At 37.7% G+C, this 26,575-nt stretch overlaps 1 protein-coding gene across 1 annotated transcript in view; it reads right to left on the bottom strand.

Annotated features, from left to right (window-relative positions):
• The window catches only part of LOC112558980, a 188,172-nt gene that overhangs the window by 42,093 nt on the left and 119,504 nt on the right, over positions 1-26,575 (bottom strand). The window contains exons 115-133 of the mRNA XM_025229763.1: positions 24,867-25,078; positions 24,435-24,653; positions 17,524-17,635; positions 16,048-16,191; positions 14,692-14,954; positions 14,384-14,480; positions 13,794-13,916; positions 12,134-12,381; positions 11,555-11,780; positions 11,097-11,219; positions 10,614-10,871; positions 10,112-10,258; positions 7,380-7,633; positions 6,976-7,066; positions 6,711-6,851; positions 6,249-6,514; positions 4,629-4,860; positions 3,704-3,963; positions 229-316 (exon numbers count right to left, since the gene is read on the bottom strand). Coding sequence (XP_025085548.1) covers positions 229-316; positions 3,704-3,963; positions 4,629-4,860; positions 6,249-6,514; positions 6,711-6,851; positions 6,976-7,066; positions 7,380-7,633; positions 10,112-10,258; positions 10,614-10,871; positions 11,097-11,219; positions 11,555-11,780; positions 12,134-12,381; positions 13,794-13,916; positions 14,384-14,480; positions 14,692-14,954; positions 16,048-16,191; positions 17,524-17,635; positions 24,435-24,653; positions 24,867-25,078 — 3,504 coding nt within the window. The remainder of the gene's footprint in view (positions 1-228; positions 317-3,703; positions 3,964-4,628; positions 4,861-6,248; positions 6,515-6,710; positions 6,852-6,975; positions 7,067-7,379; positions 7,634-10,111; positions 10,259-10,613; positions 10,872-11,096; positions 11,220-11,554; positions 11,781-12,133; positions 12,382-13,793; positions 13,917-14,383; positions 14,481-14,691; positions 14,955-16,047; positions 16,192-17,523; positions 17,636-24,434; positions 24,654-24,866; positions 25,079-26,575) is intronic.

Raw genomic sequence — 26,575 nt, 5'->3', positions numbered from 1 at the left:
TGATGCTCTTCTTCTTCTGATCTAGGCCAATTGCAATATTAAGCTGACAAAAAAGCAGGTAACTTTTTTATAGCATTGAATAATCCTCATCAATATTGATGAAGTAAAACAATCCATGTAATTTCAATGTAACATTTCGATTACTTAAAAATCATAAGCATTATCCACCATCAGTCCTTTTATGCAACCTAAGTTAAGCAAATAGCCACCAAAAGATCACAGTTTCACCTTCTGAGCATTTGAAAGGATAAAGTTTGAAGTCATCTAGTACAATGACATTGTGGCCACCATTTCCAATTGTTCCAGTTACAGTCATCTGTGGATGATAGATAAGACATCCACATCATTAACAACTTAAGATTAATGATAAATATCTATATATGTTGTAGAGGAAGGCTTAAAGGCCAGCTGAAGGCCAGATGGTGGGCAGCGCTGGTCAGTAGAGCATAATTGGTGCACAAATTTATGTTGTCCAGTAGGGACAGAGGAGGCTGCGGGGAAAAGGAGGGGTTTGCATCCCACCTCCCACTAAGCCATGGATGGAGAAGCTTTGTTTCCTCCAAGAGCCATTTTGATATTTAAAACATCATTTGTGGTCCATACAACTTAAAATTAGCTTGGTCTATTTGGTGAAGCCAACCACAGAGAGTTAACACTTTTGTATCATGTACAAAGCCTGCCTGGCACTGCTGTCCTCCAAGTCATTAAATCCATCTTTTCATAATTAACTACGCTCTGCCACTATGAAAAGCATAGCAAAACATCTGTGTGGAGTTTGTAAAATACATTTTCATAATTAAAAAGTTTCTATAGGATCAGAGTATACAGTAACAAAAACTTTTTTCATGATGCACAAATTTCCGTTTGTGATAGTACATTAATAATAATAGTAATAATAATAATGACTATTTAGTACACACATACCTCCTCTTGATGAAGGAGTTCATGGCATTTACAAAGTGTTACACATGCTATGCCCAGACATGCTTGACATGCACAAATGCCCCCAAACAAATTTTTACCAGCCACAGCTATCATTTGCTCACCCTTTGGAAATCCATGAAGGATAATGTTGGACAATTGAAGGTCTCAACTATTTTTCTTTTTTTTTTACTGTGTGAGCCAACATGGTCCACGAACACTACACACATCAACAACCAACATAAGCTGAAAGTAATTTACCTTGGCTCATGGTAAAGGTCACATGCATTATTCTCCAAAATCATCCATACAGGCCATGGGCACCTGATGAGAAGCATACATATCTATCCCATCATGTACTCCTATATGTCCTATCCCATAACTGACATTCCTTGCTCAAAATTTACATTATGATACACTTAATATACATTTACTTGGCTATGAAAAAAAGCTGATAGATTTACTAAAATCTGCAATTGCCTTGTGGCTGATTTTGTGGGCTATATAAAGCCTAGAGGCCAGATGTTCCTCACCCATGCACTAGGCAGCAACACAATCTGCGCTGCCCTCCAATACAGTTGGGCACCCTTTGCACATTAACCCTGCCAGTGAGTATAAAAGGGGAGGAAAATTTTGTGGCAAGAAGTCAGAGAGAGAAACTTGGAGACAGAAATAGATGTCACAGCACTACCAGTGAATTACCATTTCAACCAGCAGCCTGGTTGGGGACTTGTAGCATTAAAATTTGCCTTGTTAGGTGGTAGTTCACCAGCAACCAGCAAGCAGTCGCCATAATAAAGATATATACAACATATGGCTATATATTAAACATCTTTGTAAAGTGCATGCAAGCATGTATTGTGAGATAGTTGACCACACATATATACATATAACCTAATTTGTAACGTAGTGTATAGTACCAAAAAGAACAGCAACTGCATTATGGCAAAGAAATTATATGTCAGCAGAGATTATTTGAAAATCTGTAAGCTTTATCGTGATGAGAAAAATTTAAATTGCACAAAAATATTGAAAAAAATGTCCTAAAAGTCATGATGTATTTTGTTTTTTCTAAGGGCATTTATCTATATAAAGAACAAAGCTCAAACAATGATATAGTGCCCATTGTGTTCGATAACTTTTTGCCATCTTTCAGTGAGCTGCATAATTCCTGGAGAAGGACCTGACTTTATCAGCAATTATAGTGGGTGTGGCAACACATCTAATCCAAGCTCCAATAACTTTTGTTTTGTTTATATTTATTCCTTGTTACTCCTGAGGAGCAGAGGGATGCAACAACACCTTGCCAGCGACCAGGTTTTAGGCAGTCCCCCCTTAGTAGGGCCCATGTGGTTTTGTGTCCTATCCAGCCCCATTTGGTTGGTAAAGGTCTGAAGCTTGTTGTTGATTGTGTTTGTCACTCTCCAGGCTTCAGAACCATACAGTAGGACAGCTTTCACATTGGTGTTGAAGATGCGGGTCTTACTGCTGAAGGATAATGCTCGGGAGTTCCAGATGGGCGTAGGCTGTTGTAAGTATGCCTGGTCTTCTTCATTTTCCTCTCAATTAATAAGCACATTGCAGATGCTTATACTACTGTCAAATGAACATCTTTAAGTTCAAGAGGAACCCAAATATCAAGCCTGGGGTTAGGGTTACATATCCCAGCTTATTCAGGTAGTAGTAATCACTTGGATGATGTTTCTGCAACCTCTCATATCGTGTAATGTGGGTCTGACTTGACCAATGGCTTTGTTATGATGTCATCAACTTTGGTGAGCCTCCAGGACAGAGGGTCCTTGAGATTAAAATCACCAGCATGGAACTTAGTGAACGTTTATTGGCACTGGCGTTCTTATAAAGCATTGTGACCATGAACTTTATGCAACTTTTCATAATGATGCACGTTCTTTCTTTTATGAAAGTACAACAGTAAAATAAAGCGAAAATTCACATCTTAGTCTTCCATCTTCAATTTGTTGTAAAATATCCAAAACTCAACCAAACGGCTCAATTTTTTTTAAGAATGAAGCTAGAACTGTCAGCTATCAAATGACATGTCATATCCTAAGGAAATCACTATTAACAGATAGTCTATACGGAGGACCTTTGCCCTGTATGGTTAGAAAGACACAGAAGATGGGAAGCCAAGAAAGAGGAGTCAGAGAAGAGACTGTATGGAGTAAAGATGTTGAGCCGTAGAGCAGACTATAAGACTGACATGTGTATGTAAATAAATACATGTACATATGTTCAATCTGAGTTGAGCATTGAGCAAGAGAGAGAGAAGATATAACAACATACAATAAAATAGATGAGAGTTACTCTAACACTTCCAAAAATGAATTAGTACCACCTATTGCAAAAATGCATCATGACTTTTCCAACAACCCAAGATATCAAACAATAATTCAAATAAAATAATTTCTTAAATTGGCATTAATTTTTTTGTCTTTTTATTTTAAATCTAGTGATTAAATCTGATTGAAATAAACAAAATTCACAAAAATGGGCAAGTACCAGCTATCTAAGAGCACTTAATTAGCCAAGTAATTATCTACTGCTATAACAGAAAAATTCTAACAAAATAATTGCAGTGGACCTATTTATTTTCCCCTTTTTATTGTTAGTTATATAACTGTTCTTGCAATGTGTACTGAATACAAGTCACCAGACCACACATATAAGCAGAATGTAAAGAACCATAAATGTTATGTTCTATACAAATGTGACTCATGATACAAATGTGACTCATGTAAGCAGTGATGTAAATGAAACATACTGTGAAAGAAGATGATTCCACAAATACATCCATAAACTCTTCAATCCAGGTGTTTCCTTGGCTGCCATTAAGAAAAATACCAATGGTGGGATCTGATTCAAGTCGGTACCATTTGACAGAGAGAGTAGCAGTTGTAGAAACTTGCATGCAGTACCAAAATGTAAAACAGTAGTAGAGGTAATCAGGGTTGTAGGAGATTGACTGAGACATTAGCTCTGCTGTACCTCCAGTATGGCTTGCTTTCAGATAGATGTAATCACCTGGAAGAACAAAATTGTTATCAGCAACACACAGCAAGTGGTCTATATGATCATCAAAACTGCATATAATGTATAAATGTTATAATGTATAAATGTTTGTAATGTTATAAAAAGGGCAAAGTATTTATAGTCCTTGGCAGGACAAAGGATAATTTCTTGAAAGTTCAGCGATTAACTATTCCACACATCCATGTTTGCATGTGTTGTGAAAATCTTACCAAGTAGCTTCACTCTTTCTATGGCAAGACCAACAAAGCCAGATGATTCTCACTGATTAATTTTAACAAACATGTTTGTTGACATACTTTATGACTCTCACATACACACATACAGCTAGCATTCTATACACTATACTTTTATCTATTTATGTAACCAAAGGCAGCATCACAAATTTGTGTAACAGCTATATCTCTGTTTCCTTCAGTCTGTTACTACACTCTGCCTTTATTTTCATGCTCTCCAGCACTCTCCTGTCTAACCAAGGGCTGTACCTGTTTCATTGACAAACTTCTATTACAGCCCTTATGTTGTTCTGTGCCACTGAATCTAAGAAATTTACTTAGATTAGTTCTCCAGTCTTAACCTACTATGATGAGAATGAAAAATAGTCATTCATGATCATCATTAATTTCTTTGAAAGATATTTTTGTCTGTAAATGGCTTACCACTTTGTTTACCAGTTGTGTGGTCACTTGCAGGTCCAGAGTCCAAAGAACCTATTTCTGCACTGTTTACGAGCCAGTCTAAGTCATCACTGCTACTCTGAGTCCAGCTGCAGATACCACCCTGCTCAAAATCACAGTCTGTCAGCTCAAGGCAGCTTGTAGGCATCAAAAGGATATCGTCCAATGCAATGCCACCCGAGGTGCCATCCCCAACAAATCCTACGAATTCCACCTGCAAAATATCACTTTTTATCACGCATGTAAATTTCCTGTATGCATATCTATAAAATAAAAGTGTTACCTAGGTCTATAATGAAATTTTAAACTAAATTATCTGTTTTAAAGACTTTTGTATCACACATGACACTCCTTCTTCCCAGACCATGACATCACAGAACTTAGTACCAATCATGAGGAGATAAGTTTTCAGAAAACTAATTTCACACAACATTTGCACACCACAATATTCTCCTGTTTCAAACAAAACAGCCCCAATTTTCTCAGGGAACCACAACATATAATCAACCACACACCTCAATCACATGTCTATTCATGCCCCTAATAGCTCTATGCACAACAAGAGTGTCGTATGACCTACCATTATTAAGTCATTCAGCTACCCAGCCTGCAAAACTAGTGGGGTAGTAGTGGGCCCCACTACAGTTTGGCCCAACTATACTTGGCCAAGCAGTAGTGGGGCTCACTACTACCCCACTAGTTTTGCAGGCTGGGTACATTGTCCTATATGCCTAAACCCTATATGCACTGTCAGCTACAGAGTATCTTTCTTCTCTTAGAATGGATGCTAAGCTAGACAAAGGTATAGTTATTACTTCCACAATTATTGTGTGTTCTCAGCCCTATGAGACCTACCTGGTAGGGTTCTTTCTCTTTTGCTAAGGTCTGTCATAACTGACAGACAACTCAATACGAAAACTGCATTGCTTTTCCATCATCAGGATGGCGCATAAAAATTCTGATGCAGGGGCCCCTGATAGCCAACTACTGTACAATACCCAATTGTAATGGGGGCCCTGCATCAGAACTTGTACTTGCTATTGTGAAGATAGTTCAATCAGGGCTTCCTGAATATGAGGCCTGATCTGTCTTTGATGCAAGGTCTATACATTTTTTAGACGCAAAAATGATCTTGAATGATGCGACAAAAAGTGGTTTGCTTAAATCAGCAAGATTTTCAGTGCCAAGTTCAGCCATAGTGTTTAACACTGTTAATCGAAACATCTACATTCTGTTGGATTCTATGGGTTTTAAATACTGGTATAAAAAGGAGGAGAAAGGGAATTTATATAAAGGACTGGACAGATGATAATAAATGATGTATTGAAATACTTTTTTTGCAGGGATAAATGTTGTGTACTACTCACAATTCTTTAACAAGAATTTTTGAGAAGCACAAAATTGCAGAGTTCATTAGTTAATGATTCAAAATTACTGCATAAGAGAATCCCTCCCTAAATCCACAAAGCAGCATGCAAGCATCAGTTAGTTAAAATGTTTCATATTTTTGTCGAATAGAGAAATATACTGCAATTATTTGTTAACTCATTTTGGAGACACTGATGGTTTGGCAGTAAAACATTTCATGATTTCATTACTCACCTGGAATCTCTCAATACTTTTAATGTTGATGATAGCCAAATGCCACTGTGGACCTTGGTCATCACTTAATGACCACAATGTTGATTCAGTTTGTAATGGCTGTCCTACAATCCTGATGTAGACATACAGTATACCCACAGATGTTCCTTCCATGTAATACCAGAAAGAGAGGCAGCTACCATAGGTAGGACTGTATGGCTTGCTCAGCAAGTGTGCTTCATCACCAGACTGTTGTGGACTGGTTGTTCGCATGTACATAAAGTGACCTGCCATGACAAAAGCGTTTATCAGTATTTTTTCTAATTACTCTTAATTTTAGCCCTTTCAAGTTGTACAGAATCTTTATGCCTTTATGCATTTCTTGCTAATATGGAAACACCACTTAAAAAATTACAAAAAAGGTATGTGTGTGTCTTTTAATTCTTCTTTTATATATGTTGTCATAAAATAACTGTTACTGACCTTGCTCAGAGCCATATGTGTGATCACCTGCAGGACATGAGGCTGAAGCTGGAATTGATCCACAGTTAAGTGACCAGTCAAACTTGTCATCAGTATCTTGCACAAATCCACAAGTCTGCGTATCTTCAAAGTCACAAAATGCTGCAAAATGTAAGGTTTCCACTGACTGCAGTTGAAAAAAAAAATTTTCATTGGTAAGATTATGACTTAGGATTAACCTGATTAATAAAGAGCTGGCCTGTATTAAATCAGCAAGAATTCTTACCTGGTGCAGGGCAGGAGCCATTCAGTATGCTGATGTCATCCAGTGCTATATCTCCCACATAGTCCTTGCCACAAACAGCTTCAAATGTAAGCTGGTACAAAGAAAGCAATCACAGAAGATATGCAAATGTATGAGATGTCTGATTAAGATGCAATGTACAGAAAACAATAGTAATCATAAATTTTACACCAAGTCTCCAGGGTATTTCTATTATTTATATTTATTGTTAGTTATGCATTGTGTAGATAAGAACTAAGTGGCACATGATCGACATAGCATTCTAAATTCTATCATTATAGAGGCAGAACCTTGGAATCATCAACCTAACATTTTTTAATCATGTCAAGGGATCCTGAAATTTGCTTGAGGACTCCCCACAAAGACCCCTTCTTCACACTACTTACTTGTGCAGTAGAAACAGCTCCTATTTCAACCTCTGCATACAGCCACATGAAGCCCTGGCTGCCAGACCTTGTCCAGATTCTGCTACCCAGTTGTCCAGGGCTCCCAAGGTACAAGTTTAGCTGGTTCACTTTGATGCCATACATGTGATACCAGAAAGTTGCACATGTTGGTCCTGAGGTGCTGAATGTGGGACTGCGAAGGCGGGCTGAGTCATTGGTATCATGCTGAGAGGGTTCAATGTATACATAGTACCCTGACATAACAAAAGAACTTGGAAATCATATATGGTAATCAAGTACTAGAAATCCATAAAGGTTTCTATCCAACACACACACAACTGAAAAATCATTCACTGCAAGTGATTGTTTCCTTGAGACTTGTTATTAAGAGTTTTATGCTGTCATATGACACAAAAATGTTTTTTAAAGTAAAAATAAATTTTTTATGATAAATTTTGTTTCCCTGAAATTTACCAAATTTCACAACTATGACAGCAAATATTGGCTACATTTGCTCTCCTACCACCATCAAAAGTTGACTCCTTGATAGTGAACTAGCGTGTGCCTGGATTGTAGCATGCTCCACTGGTCAGCTGAGCATCAACCCTCAGACAGCTATGAAGGTGACAGGACAGATATTTAGGACCATGTGTACGTCAGTGTGCCCATGCATCATACTCTTTTGACTCTATTAGTAACTAGATGACATAATGGATTCTGAAGCACTGTGAGTATTTGTTTAACAAATTGTCTGCTGGACACTCAGGTCAGGACCTGACCAGTGAGAGATTTCTAAGTTCACTGAAGATGAACAGTGGTTATTGTAACCAACACGTCAGTCCCTGATGGCTATGTAGGGGTGGGCTAGTCATACAAGAACATAACAAAGATTGAAATTGCCACACAATTGTAGATTTTATTCAGAGTTTCACTTGGCAGCTGGCCTGGCATCTCTCCACTCTCGCTTCCAAACCAAAAAAAAACCTTCTTCAAACCTAAACCTATGCTACTTAATTATTCTCTCCCAATCGAACATTCCACAACCATCCACCCCATTTTCCTATGGTCTCGTCATGACCTTTTCCAGCCACTGTGGCGCCAGTGGTCATCCCCATCCCATCCTGTATGGTCATGGTCTCCCCAAGTGGCTCAGGTAACTTCGTAATTTCTGGTGTAACAATAGATCCAGTAGCCAGCATCCACAGGTGGACAGTTCAAGGCTGGCTATTAATTACGCAGGTGGCATGAGAAAGAGACAGTCCTGGGAGCTGTTCAACCCCTACCTTCTACAAACAAAGTCATAACTTAGTACACTGTTAGAGTGCTACACTATAATTAGTGCTCAGAAGTGAGAGTTGTTTAGTTAGTGAGACATGGTATTTTGATGCATTTGATGATTACTGATAGTTTAGCTTGGATTCGACTTAGCATGTTGATGGCTAAATTATTCTGAGTTGTTTGTGGACAATGAATGAATTAGAATATTAATAACCTCAATTTACCCAGTGAGGGAGAACTGTGGGAGATTTTGATTAAGTATCTTTATGTTAATAGTATATTCCCACCTCCCATTGTTGGCTGTGATCATTTTGCCACCTGGTATTTATCCACACTACAGTTAGGGGAGGAGGTGTCAATTATAACTTGTTCATAAACAGCTGTTCTTTGCTGTCTCATGAGAATTCCTTTGACCATATATCCTTGGCAGCCAATGACAACTATTGTGTTTTTTGTTTAAAGACTGCACAAATGTCTTTAGTGAGTGAATGAGTGTGAGAGCGAGAGACACATTTGTTCCTGACAATTAGCCAGCAGATCAGAACCGTCTTTGTTTCCTGACATCCCATAGGCCTAGATGACAAAAGGTCGATGACAGAATAACCCTGTAGCCTTTGATGGTTATGGGAGCAAGCTGCTTTTTATGTAACAACCAGAGAAAGAAACTGCTACACGAGAGAGAGATTTTTTCAAGTGACAGGTGACATTTCCATTGCCATATGGAGAAACTTTTGTACTTTCTATCTGCATCTTTTTAGTGGAAGGATCTATGACGAATGGCATGATTCTTTTCACTGGCTCCCTGATTTGTTTAGGCAAACAAAGAAGAGTCAGTAGGGCCTGTGGCAACTCAAAGGAAAACTTCATCTGCATATAACTTTTTATCTCACTGGAACAAGAAGAAATATCTGGCCATTGACTCCTGAAGGATTTTTTTCAGAATCTGAGCAAAGAGTGCTAATGCAGATTACAACCAAACACAGTGACTAATAATAAATTCTTCACTTCCTATCCTTATAAGTCTGCCAAAGATGGGACTGTAGACAGATAAACATCACAAACAATGGAGATAGTAGCCAGAGATAGTAGGACAAAACAAATAAAAAACTGGGCAAAATTCAACAAACGTCTCTACATTTATAAAGCAAGCACAGGAAGCAGTGACTGGTGAGAGGATACAAAGGCTGAACAAAGGTGACTGGCACAAAACATGGCTTAGACAGATACCATTGTGACCATTAAAAACATGTATTAGCTGTGCCTTTATAGGTCTCTGAGGATTGTTACTCACCTGACCAGCAAGTGGAGCACCCAATATGACACCACATACTATTTCCTTTAAAGATTTTGTAACACCCGAACTTATGCTTTACAGTAGGGGCTTATTCCAAGTCTCAGATGTGTAGAATAGGAAGTTAATACACTGCTACATTTATTACACTTAGAAAATTCACCCTGGATGTCCCCTTGTGTGTGGTCAAATTTGGGTCCTGTGCTAGATGATGAGGCATGCTGTCGTGTCCAGTTAAATGTGTCTGTCATATCTTGTGTCCACCGACAGAAGTCAGTTTCAAAATCACATCCCAGGCCAGGCAATGAAGCTGAAAGAAACAAATTTTAGGAGAACAAATATTTTTTCACATATAATAAATTGAAGCAGTTCATACAGTTAAAATCATCATATTTGAATGAATAATGTACACGAATGTACACCCTTTTGGTAATTACTTAAGAATGGGCCAGCTGTACAAGAAACCTAAGACCAGAGAGATTTTATGGTTTATTTTATCTCCATAAAGTAGATAGTATAATGGTGTCTCATTTCCTGGTCAGTCAAAACTTTACTCCCTTCCTAAGACCACAACTAATGCAGAATCTTTGAACAGCTCTGATTAACACAGTTCATATGCTATCTGCTACATTCTATGCAAAACCAGTTAAATACATGCAATTTACGTGGTGGTATTGGTGTGGTAACAACAGCTGTGTATGTTGACTGCTGAGAACAGGCACCCGATACCACAGAAATGTCATCTAAGGCTATGTCACTGGTGTAGTTGGCTCCCTTAACACCTTCAAAGATAACAGTGTAAGGTGTGGCAGAGGTAAGAATAGCTGATCCCTGAAGCCACACATCACCATGATGACCCGTCTGGTTGAAGACCAGCTTCTGGCTGGAGTTTGTGGCCTGGTAGACATTCAGTGATCCCATACCTGTTAGGAGATAAATGTGCAGATGTCCTCAGACCCTATATTCTCACATTCTAGTCAACCATGCTGTCACTGTATGATATGAGCACACCTTTATTTTTATGGACTGCCTGCATGAAATGAAATGTTGGGATGTTTGTGACTATGTTTACAGATTTAAATGTATTTACATCAGGATGTTTGAATAATTCCATGTGTGCCATTATTACTGTGTTGTGTGGCACAAACCTGCGCCATTCATGTTGTAATAGAACACAAGGCAGCTCCCTGGAGTAGGGTCTAGGATCTCACTCACAAGCTGGGCCTTGTCACCAGGACGGTTGTTGCTGCTCTCAATGAAAATGTAGTAGCCTTCAAAAACAATATAACATTCTGTCAAATAAGCTAATATTAGGGAAAAAAGAAGCATTGTTTTATAGGTTTTTTAAAAAATGACAAAGCAAACCTCCTTGTGATTTGTAAAACATGCACCTTACAGGACAGCAAAATATATTTAACTGTTAATTGAAGTTTGCTGTGGAAAATAATAATACATCATCATAAAGTAAAACTAGACAATAACATTTAAAACATTCAGATTTAAGCACACTGATACGTAAAAAAATTTTATGCAAATGTTTAGCTCTATTGTTAATTTGTCAAACCACAGTAGCATGCATGTAACCTTCTGTTTAATTTTGTCTGACCTTTCACTGTGCCAGTTGTATGGTCAGTGCTAGGTCCAGTGAAGTGTGAGGCTGTAGCTCCAAAGCCACGTATCCAATCAAACTGATCTGTGTGAGAGTTTGTGAAGGAGCAAAAGCTACTCTCAAAGTCACAGGAACCAGGAGGTGGGCAGGAATAGGGCAAGATAGAGATGTCATCAACAGAGACATCACCTGAACCAGGACCCATCTGACCATCAAAGGAAATCTAAAAAAAAAAAAGTTTCAAAGTAGGATATATACAGGGGGTACCATTGGCTTATTCATGGCATTGTTGAAGGGATTTCATAACAACATTTCTTACAAACTGATTCATTTCTAAATGTGAAAAAATACAAAATGCTTTGACTGTTTTGATGTTTCTTTTTAAACACGTAGCTTAAACTTGATTAAGTGATCAAAACTGTAATAGTTTGAAAGGCTGTGTTGACATGCATATTACATTAAATTATGAACAAATGTCCTTTTTTATTTTCTCATTTGTGTACACGATATTTCTGCTGATGCTGAATCAGAAATTATCCCCCTTCTCAGCACTTATTACAAATTCTTAAGACCTGCCTGGTACTTAGTGATGGTCTTCAATGTGACCTGAGCCTTCTTCCACTGATCTCCTTGGTCACCTTGGGCTTGCCAGATGACAGATGTGCCAGAACTGATGTGAAGCTGAATTTTCAAAGAACCTCCATTGTTGCCATGAAGGTGGTAGAAGAACTGCAGACACTCACCTGAGGAGGCTGCATATGTAGGTGATAACAAAGATGCTTTGTCGTTTGGTCCACCTGAGCTTGAAAGCGTAATGTAGTGACCTGGCAGGTGATTAAAATCATTTTAGCTTCTTTATTAAATGTTGACTGCAACACTAATTTGAAACTAAAAGATGAATGCTTAAAGTAGAATCTCCTGGCAAGATTAGCACATGGCATACTAGAGGAAAGTGTCTTTTAATAATGAAATCTTGCCCTATATTTAGTGAATAATTTATTCCACTCCTAAAATTTCAATGTTTTCAGTACAAGAGTAATCTTGTCACCCGTAACTAAACTTTTCTTGCTTAAATTGGCAAGTTTTCCGATGCTGAGTTCAGCCATACATAATATCTTACTCTGTAACTTCAAGAAATCAGAAACTGCAATCTGGCAGATTTTATAGGCTTAAAATATTGAAGGAAAGTGAAAAAAGGATTAATACAAAATATTTGAAGCAAATAGTATAAATAACTGGATTTACAAGGATATATTTTATGCAATGTTTCCAATGCTTTGTTATCAACACCCACAATATGCAGCATTGCAGGCTTATCCAATTCAAGTCATCTTCCCCAGCTGCTATGACACTTTGATAAGCAAGATCACCTTCAGCCATTTCAACCACTCATTGTCAGTACCACTCCACTGAGACTGCTCTGATATCTGGGTGGCAAACAACACACTATCTGCTTATGATAGCAGCCACATTTCAGTCTTGTCTATACTTCCTCCATCTGCTGTTTCTGACACTTTGGACGATCACTATGTCAAACCAGGGCAGCCGATGCTGTAGTGGCTCTTTCTGAATGTGGCATCTGTTTAAATGGCTGACCATCACTCTTAATTCTGTCAAATACTGGACACTGACAAACAAATTTAAGCTCATTGAGAAAAAAAAGTGGTCATCCTGATGGTCTCTGACCATATGCTTAGACATCTGTCTCCATCCATATCACTCACTTTCTCTGGTTCTATTAATTTTTCAGTCTGTCAGGAAGCTGTGTCATTGTTCTTCAAGAATGATTTTAACTCAGCCTGCAAGTCTATTTTCTCAAACTGCAGAGGATCAGCTGCATCAGACATCTCCTCTCTCTTGCTTCCAGCTAAAAACGTATGTCAACATTTGTATTCTCTCTGTCCTGTGTATCAGACTGGAACAGTTTGGACTTTGGTCATTGGTCTTTCTTTGGCCCTGGTATTTGGAATATCCTCCCTCTGTCACTCCATACAGCAGAGATGCTACATTCATTCCAGCTTGAACTTTAAAAAACTTATCTCTTTTGCAAATTCCTTCCATAATCGGGTCTACCATTTGACTCTACATCATCCCCATTCTCCAATGTTTGTGTTTTTTCATGCTTTCTACTGTGCATGTGCATCTCTTTCCCTTTTGTTTTACATCCACTGGTTTGTCAGGTTTATCCTCTGGCTTACAATTTTGTCTTATTACAAAGCATAAAAGGTTTATAAACCTTCTTCTGAGTTCAAGGTATGATCTGAAATTCCACTGTGACCTTCTCCATTAGTATAGTTCCACCACAGACCAGAGGACTGCTGTCTGTAACCACACATGTCTGCCTCAAAATCACACATCTCTGTCCACAAAAAAAGCCAAAACAAACAGTTAATGAATTCGTGTATGAGGAAATATTGCTTGAAGTAATAAAGAATATCATAATTCTACAAATATATTTCTTACAACTTTTAATAATAATAATGAGTATATTTGTATAGCTTGTTTCTCCAGGATCTTCCAGACTCATACTGCCCTGTATAAACCAACCCTATCCAAGGGCAAGATGATTAGTCTGGTTATTCAATTAAGATGGTTTCTATAAATGAGGCTGATTCCTTGAGAATACTGAAAATCAATTTTTAAAAAATCCTGCCTGTAACAATCTACAAGAGCATTACATTGTTGTACAACTTCTTTGTCTCAGCAATAGTAAATGCAATCTTTTTACAAAAAGGTGAACAGTTACTTCAAAATATACACCACACACACTCACTCTCACAGGGAAACAAAATATACACATACACACACAGAGACAGAAATGCTTACTTCCATCTGATGCTAAGCAGGGGTCATCATCCATTAAAGAAAAGTCATCCAGAGCAATATCCCCTTGTGAACCACCAACTGTTCCTCTCAGAATTATCTAGCACAAAGATTAGCAGATGGAAATGCTGACAGCATGACAAGCAGCTCCACAATTCTGAGAATTAGAAATAAAACCTTCCCATATGCAGATAGTGCATAAACAACTGTGTGTATGTGCATGCATTGGCATGCATGCATTGCTAATGCATGGTGATTAACATAAAAAGAACTTAACAAATTGATACTAGCACTAAAGAGCTAATATTTACCTGATAGTCATCAGCACTAATAATTGTCAGCTGGACTTGTTTCCATTCGTTACCCTGTGTGCCTGAGCGAGTCCACCGTAAGGACTCTTTACCATAGACTGTTGCATAAACATACAGTGTTCCAATGCTGGGCCCATACATGTGGTACCAGAAACTAAAGCAGCTACCTGCTGCTGAAGTAGGAGGCAGGACAGGGGAGATAAGATCTGCTTTATCACCAATCTTACGTGGTCGAGAAGATTCCAGGTAGATGTAAGAACCACCTGAAAAAAATTGGAAGAAAATGAAACATTAATCAAAATTTATCAATTTATGAAGATTTTTAATGTCAATCTCACTGTGCCATGTTTTGCTGGGTGACAGATCCAAACATGTGAAGTTTGCAACCACACCAAAATAATAATAGTCTGGAAAATGAATTAACCACAAATCAACTTCAGCATATTTGCAGGTACATGATTCTGTGATTTCATTGCACTAATGGATACCATTATTGCTGAAATGTATTTTTATTTTTAACTCGGGTGCAGAGGGCAGAGGGAACCATAGATGCCACAATTCATATAACCCATCTTGTACCTAAAAGTCTTTGTGGCCAGCTTCAAAGCATTTGAAAATCTTTATCATTGCCTACAAATAAACAGGAACTAAACTGGAATCCAACCTAGGATTAGACTCAAGTTATGCCATCCTGTTGTACATTTTAAGTGCTTTATGGAAGTATTTTCTCAAGCAGCTACAAGCCCAGTCAATTGTTCCACCAGAGAGATGGGTGATGAAACAGAAGTCAAAGAAAGAAGCTTAGAGAAAGCAATTAAAGGCACAAGCCACTGCATCACCAAGGCCATCTCAACCAGCAGCTTGGCTAAGGACAGCAGAAAGTTTACCTTAGTTTTTCCTGTCTCATGATGGCAGCACCAATTGCTGCAGGCAGCAAGCAAGCGGCTACCATATTAAAGATACCAACAATCTATGGTAATGGATTATCTTCGCAAAGTGTATGGGAGTGTGAGCTGTGTGGTAGGTAAGCCAGTTACATAACTATTTGTACAAAAACAAGTTTTCCAATTAACATTTTTACATTTGTAAGGGATGCAATTACTTTCTTCAGGTGAGCACCAACTGGATTTGAGTAAAACTTTTGTTTTAATATTTATGTGTCAACTAATATTTGCTTTACCATCACAGCTTATAAGACTAACTTATTTAATTATTTCACTCATAAACACATGCAAAAATAATAATACATAACTCTGTCAGAGAATTTTTAAAGTATTGTATTATGTGAAAATATTATTTCTAAACGTATGCAGTCACTTGATAAATGTAGAGAGAAATCTAACTACATCATCTTACCAGAGCCAGTGTGGTCTGTGGCTGGTCCAGTACCTGCAGTTGGTGTGGACTGGCTGGCTATTGTCCAGTCAAAGTCATCTGCTGGACTCTGCTTCCATGAACATATAGTTCTTTCATCAAACTGACATGAAAGATCACTCGCGCCTGGAATAAGATAGCACAGTGATAACCATAAGTTGTTTTCTAGTGCTCTTCATCTTAAAATCTAAAATTAAAATAAATCATGAAGAAAATAAAGAATACATCACTGTAAAATATATGCTATCATAACTTTTTAACATGTCAGAAAATTGTCCAAAATAATTAAATTTATCTTAAAATTAGCAGCTAGCCTATCACTTCAAATAGTTAAAGTCAAAACATCCAAAAACTACTTTAATATGTTATCATTGCTGCTCTGTGTTAGTCTTGAATTAGGAAGACAAACAGGAACTTTTACACATATATTTGGTACAGGAGCTAGACCAGATAATCAATTCTTAAGACAATGTGATTACAAAAGATGAATGTCAGCTACTTCCAAATAATCATTTGATCATTTTTAAGTTTCCTTTTACTCTTTAACATGGCGCAGCAAACAATTTCAGATGCTGTTTCATGTCTTGCATCAATTCAATAGCTTCATGTCATTGACTTTGTATGAAGAATCAATGCCAGCCTGAACATATGGCCAGATGATGAGATGGCAGGAAATTAGCAGAACTCTTTTACATTTTTATACCACCATATGCATTTATTTTTGTTGAAATAAGAATCACAAACACCCATGAAAGAATCAATGGTTCATGATGTGATTTACAGTCTTATGCCCATGACAGCAATGGCTATGTGCATTAGAATGACTAACTATATGTAAACATTGTCATCATATAAGTGATCCTCTTTAAAGATATGAAGTAGTCACATGCAGTGGTTAAACAGACCATGAATGTTTATTTCTGGACTGCATGCAGATACATTTTCCACAAAAACTTCTAGAACCAAATGAGACCAATTTACTGAATTCGCTTCAGGTTTAACTACATGTTTCAACATGCAGAAAAGCAGACCATGTGAGCTCTAGTACTGATGGAGGTACAAAGTCTCAAGCTCCATGGTCTGTTGTGTTTTCAGTTTTTTGGCTCTAAGTTGTGAGGTGGAAGTTGATGACTTTTGCAAAAAAGAAAACAAATTATTGCAAGTATAATAATGACTTTTGCTGCCCTATGCTCCACTGGGGGTGATTAGGAACAAGAAGAAGAATCATGACTTTATGAATTTTATTGCAGTTACAGACATTAATTAAGCTGTTAAATGGTTTGCCAAGACCTGACAGCCTACAACTTAGCAAAAGGATAGTTGATAGTCTTGGAAGATCACCAACTGTCCAGAGAAATATTGCCAGGAGTAGACTTTTGCCTCAGCTTATAAAGTCTGAGTCATCTAGCTGCTGCAGATTTAAATGGGACTCCATGAATCAATTCAAGAATATTATACCTGATATTATCGAAAAGTCAGGCAGATTACTACAATCTCCAGGAAATATTGCAGTATCATCAATGGCAATGTTTCCACTGAAACCATTTCCAATAACACCTTCCAATATAACCTGGAAAAATATTTGAAAAAAGTTTTTAAATCATCTCATTTTGAAGCTCTCTTAATGAACAAAGAAATCTGGTGAACTGGTTCACATTATAATCACTCTCAAGTTTAAGTAATAAAAAAATAACAAAAAATTATTTGTGGTTTTCACTTTTTTATCTATAATCTATAATGATGAAATCCTCCTTGTCTCATTAAGTCAACCTCTGAACAGGGTTCCCAGGGATCAGGGATGGTGCCAAAAAAGGACCTTAAAAGGACCTTAAAAGGACCTTTCATGCATTCGAAAGGACCTAAGTGACAGTCATCAATGCTTAAGTTTTTCTCTTGTGTGGTCGGAAAGATGTATTATTTATGAATCTGTGGTCTTCTCTATGTTCTCAAATACATGTATTTCTAGTAATAAATAATCAAAGAGTTAATTTTGATGCCTGTCTGCCATATTTAGATTAGATAACTTAAAAAGTGTCCTTAGCGCGCTGATAACATACACCGTTAATGTTCCAAGTTTTCTAGAAATCTAAGTAATAATAATTGCAAAACCTGAAAGCCATTCTTTGGTGTAATACAAAAGTCAGTTCACGTGTCTCTCTCTCGCACACACACTCTAATGGGAAGAGAGAGATAGAAATAGAGCTATGCACAGTAGTACTAGAAGATCAAAGTTCAAGAAAGAGTAAGTTTCTAAAGAACTTTTGAAAAAAAGAGCGTTTTTTGCGAATACGGAAGGGCAACTAGTGTTGTACAGATGTGTAGACCAAACATTTTCTTGTGACTACAAGGAATGCCAAGGATTGGAGGATCAGATGAGGAATGAAAAGAGTGTGATCCTAATGCTAAACCAAAGATGGAATGAGTCGAAACTGTCAAGCATTACAGCCCATTTATTTTTAACCTTGAGATATTATTTAAGCATTCTTATTACACATACATGTAACACATGCAAACATATACATAAACAGCATGATATACTAATACACATAAGATTAAGATTACAAAATGACAAAGCAATCCATCTACTATAAGCAAAAGTTTCATTGATGAAATTCAATTCTTTGTCACCCCTACAGCTTTACCAATACTAAACAATACAATTTCTTTACACAACCTAATTTCCTCTAAATAGTTCTGGTTTTTTAACATGTTCCATAGCATACATGTACAGAATTGTGCAGGCTTATTTAAACTGAAATAAACATTAATTCTGAATGTCACAATTCAACACCTTTTAATTTCTTCCTGTAATCTATCAATGTCTGACTGAATCTTTGTTATCTCCTTCTTCTTGTCTTTGGCTAACAAAACGCATGTTGTTAGATCTTTCAATAAGTGAAAAACTTTTTTGCTCTTCAGCCTGGAAACTATGTCTGTCAGCCAGTTCCAGCAGGTGTCGTTCTTCGGCACTGGTGGTCTTTAGCCTTTTTGTGAGTATTACCAGCTCATCTCCTAATCTCTTTCTGTGGACCTGCTTTTCTTCTGTTTCCTTCTGCTGCTTCTGCTCAGAGAGGTAACGTTCATACCTGCCATAGGCACTAGAAGCGGATATCATCAGTGGTTTGGAGATCTCAACATTTTCCACCCCTCCCACACTGTGAATATGATCAAGAATTACTCTGCGTGCTTTTAGTGCAGTCTGACTAAGATTGTCAGCTACTGTTTCTTTGTTGAATGAAAATCCTCTTTCCACTGTAGCTTGACCATGAGAGAGTAGGAGTAACTGTCTGACAACAGACCACAACACCTGAAACTCTGCTTTTCCAGCAAGGGCATCATAAAACCAACTATCCAGTCTTTGTGTCATAGGGTCAAAAGCCTTACTACCACACTCACCTGCAGAACTGTCAAGAAAATTACGGAACTCTGACAATACCTTGTCACAAGTCACATCATCAAACCTTTTCACACCTTGGCAATACAACAAAACCTTTTTCATTTTTTGTATTGATTTGTCTTTTTCCCCCATGGTCTTTGGGTTTAAGAAAGTTATGTTTCTCACTAGGGTGTACTTCAGTGGAGATTTATCCTGCAATTTTAGAACAACTGCTTTCAAAAAATCTCTGCATTCAGCTCTGAAGGCCATGAGAGTTCCATCGTTTACTGATGACTGTTTCTTAGCTACAGCCAGTAGTCTATCAACCCTGAAGCCAAGTTCGATCATGCTCAGATTGACATGGTTAGAACTGTTGCATATATCAACCTGCACAAGTTGGAGGGCAGTTTCACATTTATTAAGTACATTTGACTTGATAAATTTGTGCATCAGATTTTTCATAATGTCATGTAAGTCTAAACAAAGGAAAGGAAGAAGAGGCTGATCAGCTTGGTATTTTCTCAAAAAAGGTTCAAGTATACTGGCAATTAAACTAAAGAAAGCCAGACGACATGAAAGCAAAGGGGTAGATAAGACTCCAGCTTTTACAATATCAAAAGATTTGTTCTTTGGCAATGTTATTTTTTTCTCCATTGCAGCTTTGACAAATTTTTCCAAGTATGGAAGCATAACAATTGCTTTTTCAGCAACAGAATTGTTTTCAAGCCATCGGTGAGCACAGAACTTGGCTGGAAAAGATGTGGAACCAGTTACTTTTATATAATCTTCTCTTCTGGCTGGGCTGTCTCTGAACAAGATATAAGCAGATGTAAGAAATGACTCAAGCTCCCATTGAGAAGCCTCGCACCCACGCCTAAATGCATTGTGCATAACATGGAGTCCACAGCTGCCCACATTTAACAAACCAACATTGTGATTGGTAATCATGTCGTTATTAATTTTCTCAAGAAGGTTTAGGTTTACAGAAGGTCCATCCATAGAAATTTGAAGTAAATTAGCTTGCTTGAAGTTTGATTCGCTAATTACCTTACTGAACTTTTGTTGAAGGTCTATGGCCGCGGAATGACCCAAAAAATTCCGAGGTCAGGTAATGAGTCCTTACAGCATTGTCACTCCAGTAACGAACATGGAAATCCAGCTGTTTAGTTTGAGTCTTATGGTTAGAAGATTCATCAAACAAAAGAACATACTCAGGCGACGAATTTACACAGTCCAGAAGCAATTTCGAAAAGTGAGGAGCAAGCCCAAATGAAGTTAGATAACTGGCTTTTGTTTGACCGCACTTAAATTCTGCAGCTACTTGGCTGTCTGGGAACATAAGTCGAAACAGTTCAGCAGACTTTTCAGCAGATCTGAAACTGTAGTGTGATTCCACAATCTTGAGAGTCCACAGGATCTCTGCCTTCAATCGTTCATTGCTCATCACGAAACCTATTCAAAGAAAACATTTAAGTTACCATTATGTCTGTAAACATTATGTTCTGTCTGAATAAAAGACAGGTTTCAAAAAGCAATAATTAATGACATGATAATATAAATAATACTAAACTAAGTTAAAGTATAAAGATGGCAGCATAGTTGAAAATGAAAGTTATTTTCAGCTAACTGATTTAGCTTTAATGTTAAATTGTTTGATTTTAAAAATCCAAAAAATAATGTATTTGCTGGTAAAATAGGATAATAAGCATACATTATTAATTATACTTTCTTTTTAATCTTTCCTGATCAGATGCCAAAAATTCAGATCAATTTTCTGCAGCAAAGCTGTAGTAAGATTCGTGATTGTATAAAACTCTATTTGTAGTTCGAATCATGAGAAAATGAAAATCTCAACTTTTTAATTTAAATAATTCTTTGCTATTTACTGATCTTTAAGCTATTGGCTTCACCGTAAATTAGACGATAGGCTTAATAAAGAGTGGAAAAAAACCGCAAAATGTTATGCACGCTTTAATTTAATGTGTTTTTCTAAGTACCCACATCGTTAACTAAATGAATCGCTAAAGATAAATAATTGTCAACTTACTGGACACACTTGCAGAGCTGGTCGGTGCCGTCTGATTTTGAGCGGGCTGTGGATGTTCTCGATGACGAAAGTAATCAGTTACACAAAAGCGCGCATCTTTCAGAAATACTTTTATTTGCCTTTGGTGTCTTTCGGTAACCATGTGCTGTTTCAGAACACTTTCGCCCATTGATGAAAGATTCAGAGATATTTTGCAGGCAGCACATCGTGCCAAATGTTTATTGCTCGAGTCTTTTATTAACCAATCTTTATACTTGTCTTCCTTTAGCCACTTCTCCTGAAAAGAGCACTTCCCCGGCATCTTTCAAATTGTTAAGCAGACAAAGAAATGTGGTCGACACGACGAGAGTGAACTCGCGAAAGGCCGAAACGGACGTTCCCGCCGCGAGCGAGACTGGGTAGTCATGTGATTAAAATAGCAATGCAGCGAAAAATCGTCGGTATTTTGCGCCAAAGTCTACTCCGGAAATAAATTTGTTGTAATATTTTATCGATAAAAGGACTTAAAAGGGTCACAGAGAAAATGTAAGGACCTGTGTGAGAATTTGAAAGGACCGCATGGCAAATAAAAGGACTTAAAAGGCCTTTTGGCGAAAATTCAATATAAAAGGACTTAAAAGGACCTTGCAAGGACCTGGGAACCCTGTCTGAATATAAGTTTCTCCCAGCCAGGCATTTTTTGTAAAAGCAGATCTAAATTTAAACTTTTGACCAGTATTGGCCATACCAGATATAAGAATTTTAAGCTCCCTGAGTTTTATGTAAAAATAGATAACCCAAAGTTATGCTCCAAAGTTATGCTCTATTTGGTGTCAAATCAGTTTAACTAGTTTAACTAGTTTAAGTGGTTTTAAGAACTGGTTTTACATAATTCCAAGCCCAATTAATGCTCAGGGTTAACTGTTGTAAAATAAAATAAATTTCCTCAGATTCTGAGAATTAAGGTAAGCAAAGGGTCCCAAAGCCTCATGGCCACAGGAGCGAGCAGCAAACAGTAAGTGGTTCACTTTGTCCAGGGCATATAATGCAGGAGTCAAACTCTTCTTCCACCTTATTTTACATTCTCTTATAAATCAGATAACCATAGCTGTTTGGTGGGAAGGGGAAGTATTCTTGTTGTGCATTTGTATTAAGAACCTCTTTTATTATTAAAGATGTATTGTAATTTTCCAAGGCTGGCAAAGCCTTGGACCAGTTCCGCTCTGAAGATGCATTGCCTTTTCAGTTGACCAGCATTTTTTTAAATCTACATTGTTTGAAAATAGAAAACTAGAAAATGGACAGCAAATTATCATTGTGAAGAATATTAAATATTATATGAAGCAAAAAACATAAAAGAAATAAAGTCAAAGAATCAGTCTAACAGGCAAATATTTACAAAGATATATTTATGTTACTTCATGGAGATATCTATTATGGTGTATCTCTTAACCATTCATCCACCAACCACCCTCACTATTTAATTTCTCAATAAATTTTATATTAATTTAACTCCTGTCTCACCTAAGCTACAATTTATCATATATTGTTCAAAAGACCCTTTTCTTTTCCAGTCAACATTGTGTTTGAAAGTATTTGTACATGTAACTCCTAGGAAACTATGTGTATATAGATATATGTACAGTCAGCTTTCCAGCTGTGGATTGGTCTTGCATGTTATTGTACTTGTACATGTCAATGCAATAATATTATTGAGGGATGCGTAAATATAGGTGACAGTACATACAGGTGTTTGTACACACAACTGTGTGGAATGTATATATGTGGGACATTGGGAATATTTACGCATCCCTCTTCTTACATTTTGCAGTGTAGGGCCATTAATAAGCCATGAAAATTGGGGTCCAAACTGCTTAACCGTGGAGTATAGTTGGTCTGCGGCTTAAATATTCTTTGATAATGCATAAATTACAATAAATAAGGGAAAAAATATATGGTTTTTATCACAATCCTTTCTCACATGCTGACCACGATTTGTCATTTTGAAAGTAGTGCCATAATCTCACGATCACAATAATGTGTGCTGCATATGAAATCGTGATTCAAAATGCCAAAATGACAGCTGTCAACACCTGTCTAGAGCAGACCTGGGCAAACGCCGGCCCGCGGGCCGGATCCGGCCCGCCTCCTGTCTCTGACCGGCCCGCCCGCTGGCCCACCCGCCAGTATATATATACTATGTATACAGTATTGGGTAAAACTGAGTTAACTATATTAGTCCGGCCCTTTAGAACCATCCCAGTTTCTCATGCGGCCCCTTGGGAAAATTAATTGCCCACCCCTGGTCTAGAGTGTTTGTTTGAGAGGCCATGTCCAGGTAAAAATATTGTAAGTAAACAAAAATTGGGATCCAAGCATTTTGCACAACTTATGTGAATTTGCAAATTACTGGACTGCGGCTTACTGGCCCTACAATGTATTTATCTCTGAATCAGGGACTAAGTGGGTGCTGTTTAGACAGACCTAAATAGATGGATCAGAAAAAGCAAATTTTGTGTTCATTTTTCTGTTGAGGAGCACTTTGTGAAAGGAGATGACATTGTTCTCAGCCCTTCCTATAGCCAAGACACATGCTACATAAACATAACCATGACAGTTGCTTCTGAGTTCTTTGTTTGTGTTTTAATGCTGAAGTCTCATGATGAGAAACTGAGAAAAACACAGTGGAGGGGGGAGGTGTATACACGCAGACTTGTAAGTGTGCACGCATGCATGAATGAGAGTGCAGATAAAACTACCATAGCTAAATTCAAACTGTAAGTGATTTACTGTCCAGGATAAAGCATGTAAACTGTGACATACTGTCTAGGATGTAGCATCTAGAACTGTAAGTGATTTGAATCAAACCAATAGAGAAATAATTATGATCATGAGTAACAACTGTATGTATAATAAAGAAAATGTTTGGATGTAAATCTCAATTTTAAGGATGAAAAATAGATCTACCTGGAAGGATTTCTGTGTGTAGATTGTGGAGACATTAACATGGCCAGGATTCCACACTTTACCACTGTCTCCTGCTTGTTGCCAGAGAGCAGCTTCTGTGTAAATGGTATCATGGGAGGCATTATTGACAACAAACACAGACAGGGTTCCAGCGTCATCACCATACAAATAGTACCAGAATGTGATGCAGAATGCTCTGCCAGGAGAAGCTGGGAACACCTGTAACAATCAAGCATAGATATAAGCTGCAGGAAAAAAATGGAACTCAAGCATGAAAGGAATACACCTTTCCTCAAAATATTTATAGGCTTCTTAGATGATGAAAAAATACTATACTTCAGCACAAAAAGTTAGCATTCATTAAGGAATCATATTTAACAGATTTTTCATTTTTAAACAGACAATTTGACAAAATGACTGAAGGACACATACTTGTGATATCAGCCGAGCATTATCGCCCTCTAGACGAGGAGGATCCGTCTCAATGAAGATATAGTAACCACTCAGAGTACCATGGGTATGGTCTGAACTGGGACCAGTGTACTGGGTGCTGATGCTGCTTTGTACTCGCAACCAGTCAAACTTATCTGAACCATCGTGAGCATTAGTCCACAGACACAAGTCCTCCTCAAAGTCACAGGAAGCTAGAAAAGAAAGTAAACTATTTCATATAGAAAGCACTTAAACAAAAAAAAATGGTTGTAAAAAGTTGACTCAAGCATGCAATAAAGACTTAAACACACTCCAAGAGAGCTAGGCCTTAGATAAAATCATAAAATACTACACATACTATTCAAAACCCTAAACTATGCAGTTACCTCAACTGTGATAATGGGAAGAATGAGGCAGCACCCAGCAGTTCAGCTGAAGGTGGGAACAGCATGCCTGCCTCAACTAAGTTGATTTTACCCATTCTTACTGGTTCTATTTTTTTTAACCTTTCCAGTCAATTTCTCAAATGCCTCTTCTCATTACATAAAATATCTGCTTTAAGTCATTTAATGCAATGATGACAAAATTGGGTCACCAAAAGAACATCTACCCATTAGTCCAGTCCACTGGGGCCAACGCCATGGTTTTGAAGAAAAGTGTGGAACATTATAACATAGATGATATATAGATGATATGTCCAATGAACATTTGTATTCTAGCAATGAGTAGTAATTGATTTTGTAAGACCTTGATGATGTTACTAAGTTAGGTTAGGGCTTTCTTTATTTTTGTAGAGGGTACTAGATCAAACGATTCTGCTATCCCTTCCTTCACCTCAACTGCTGTGTATGTAACAACAATCCTTGAATTGTCCTGCTAGTGCCTGGTTAGCCCATTGTTACAAAGACCTGACCTATTTGATAGGGTAATGGCCCAGCAGGTGTATGTGTACCCATTAGAACAACCACACATGTACATGCACACACCTGCATATGTGAATATGCACACATTGTCATTGCAAGTGAACAAACATGAACATAATGCATATACGCACATGCGCACTCATACATCCTAACACACAATCACCACCCATACATGGACATGCATTAAGTGTAGACCTGAAACCAGCCTTGGACTTGAGGTGGAGTTGATTTACTGCCATTACAGGTCAGTGACAGGTTGTTATGTTACTGGAGCAGAGGGTAGCTTCTGGAATGTCTGACAGAGGTGGGATAAGTAGTGTGGGTTTGAAGTTGTAAGGGGCTTTTCTGGAGTGAGAGTGGAGAAGGCAGGCCAGCTACTGAGCAAAGCTCTGAAAAGAATATCTACAATGTGCGGCCAGTACCATCTCTGTCCTTTGTTCTTGCATGACTAGCCCACCCCTGTGTAGCCATCAGGGACAGCAGTTACTATTGGCGACAATTTGAAAATAAGAGAAATTACAATTGTCAATACAGTTTAAGCATAAAAAACATGGATCTGTATTGATGGACTGATGTCTGTATGCCGAGACTCGCTCTTGGCCTCTTGCGAAGTGATCCGCTGTTAGTTTCGGCAAGCCGTAACAACGAATGTGAATAAACCGGAAGCCATGTCATCTGATTCCTCGTTTTAGTAGTTAATCTGAAGTGTGAATAAACCGGAAGCTATGTCGTCTAATGCCTTGTTTTAGGAGTTAACTGGAAAAAATCATCTGCCAGCAGTCCAGG

Source organism: Pomacea canaliculata, linkage group LG3 (assembly GCF_003073045.1).
Source record: "Pomacea canaliculata isolate SZHN2017 linkage group LG3, ASM307304v1, whole genome shotgun sequence".
Classification (NCBI taxonomy): domain Eukaryota; kingdom Metazoa; phylum Mollusca; class Gastropoda; order Architaenioglossa; family Ampullariidae; genus Pomacea; species Pomacea canaliculata.
The sequence above is the reverse complement of the archived record's forward strand: the minus strand, read 5'-3'. Positions and strand labels throughout refer to the sequence as shown.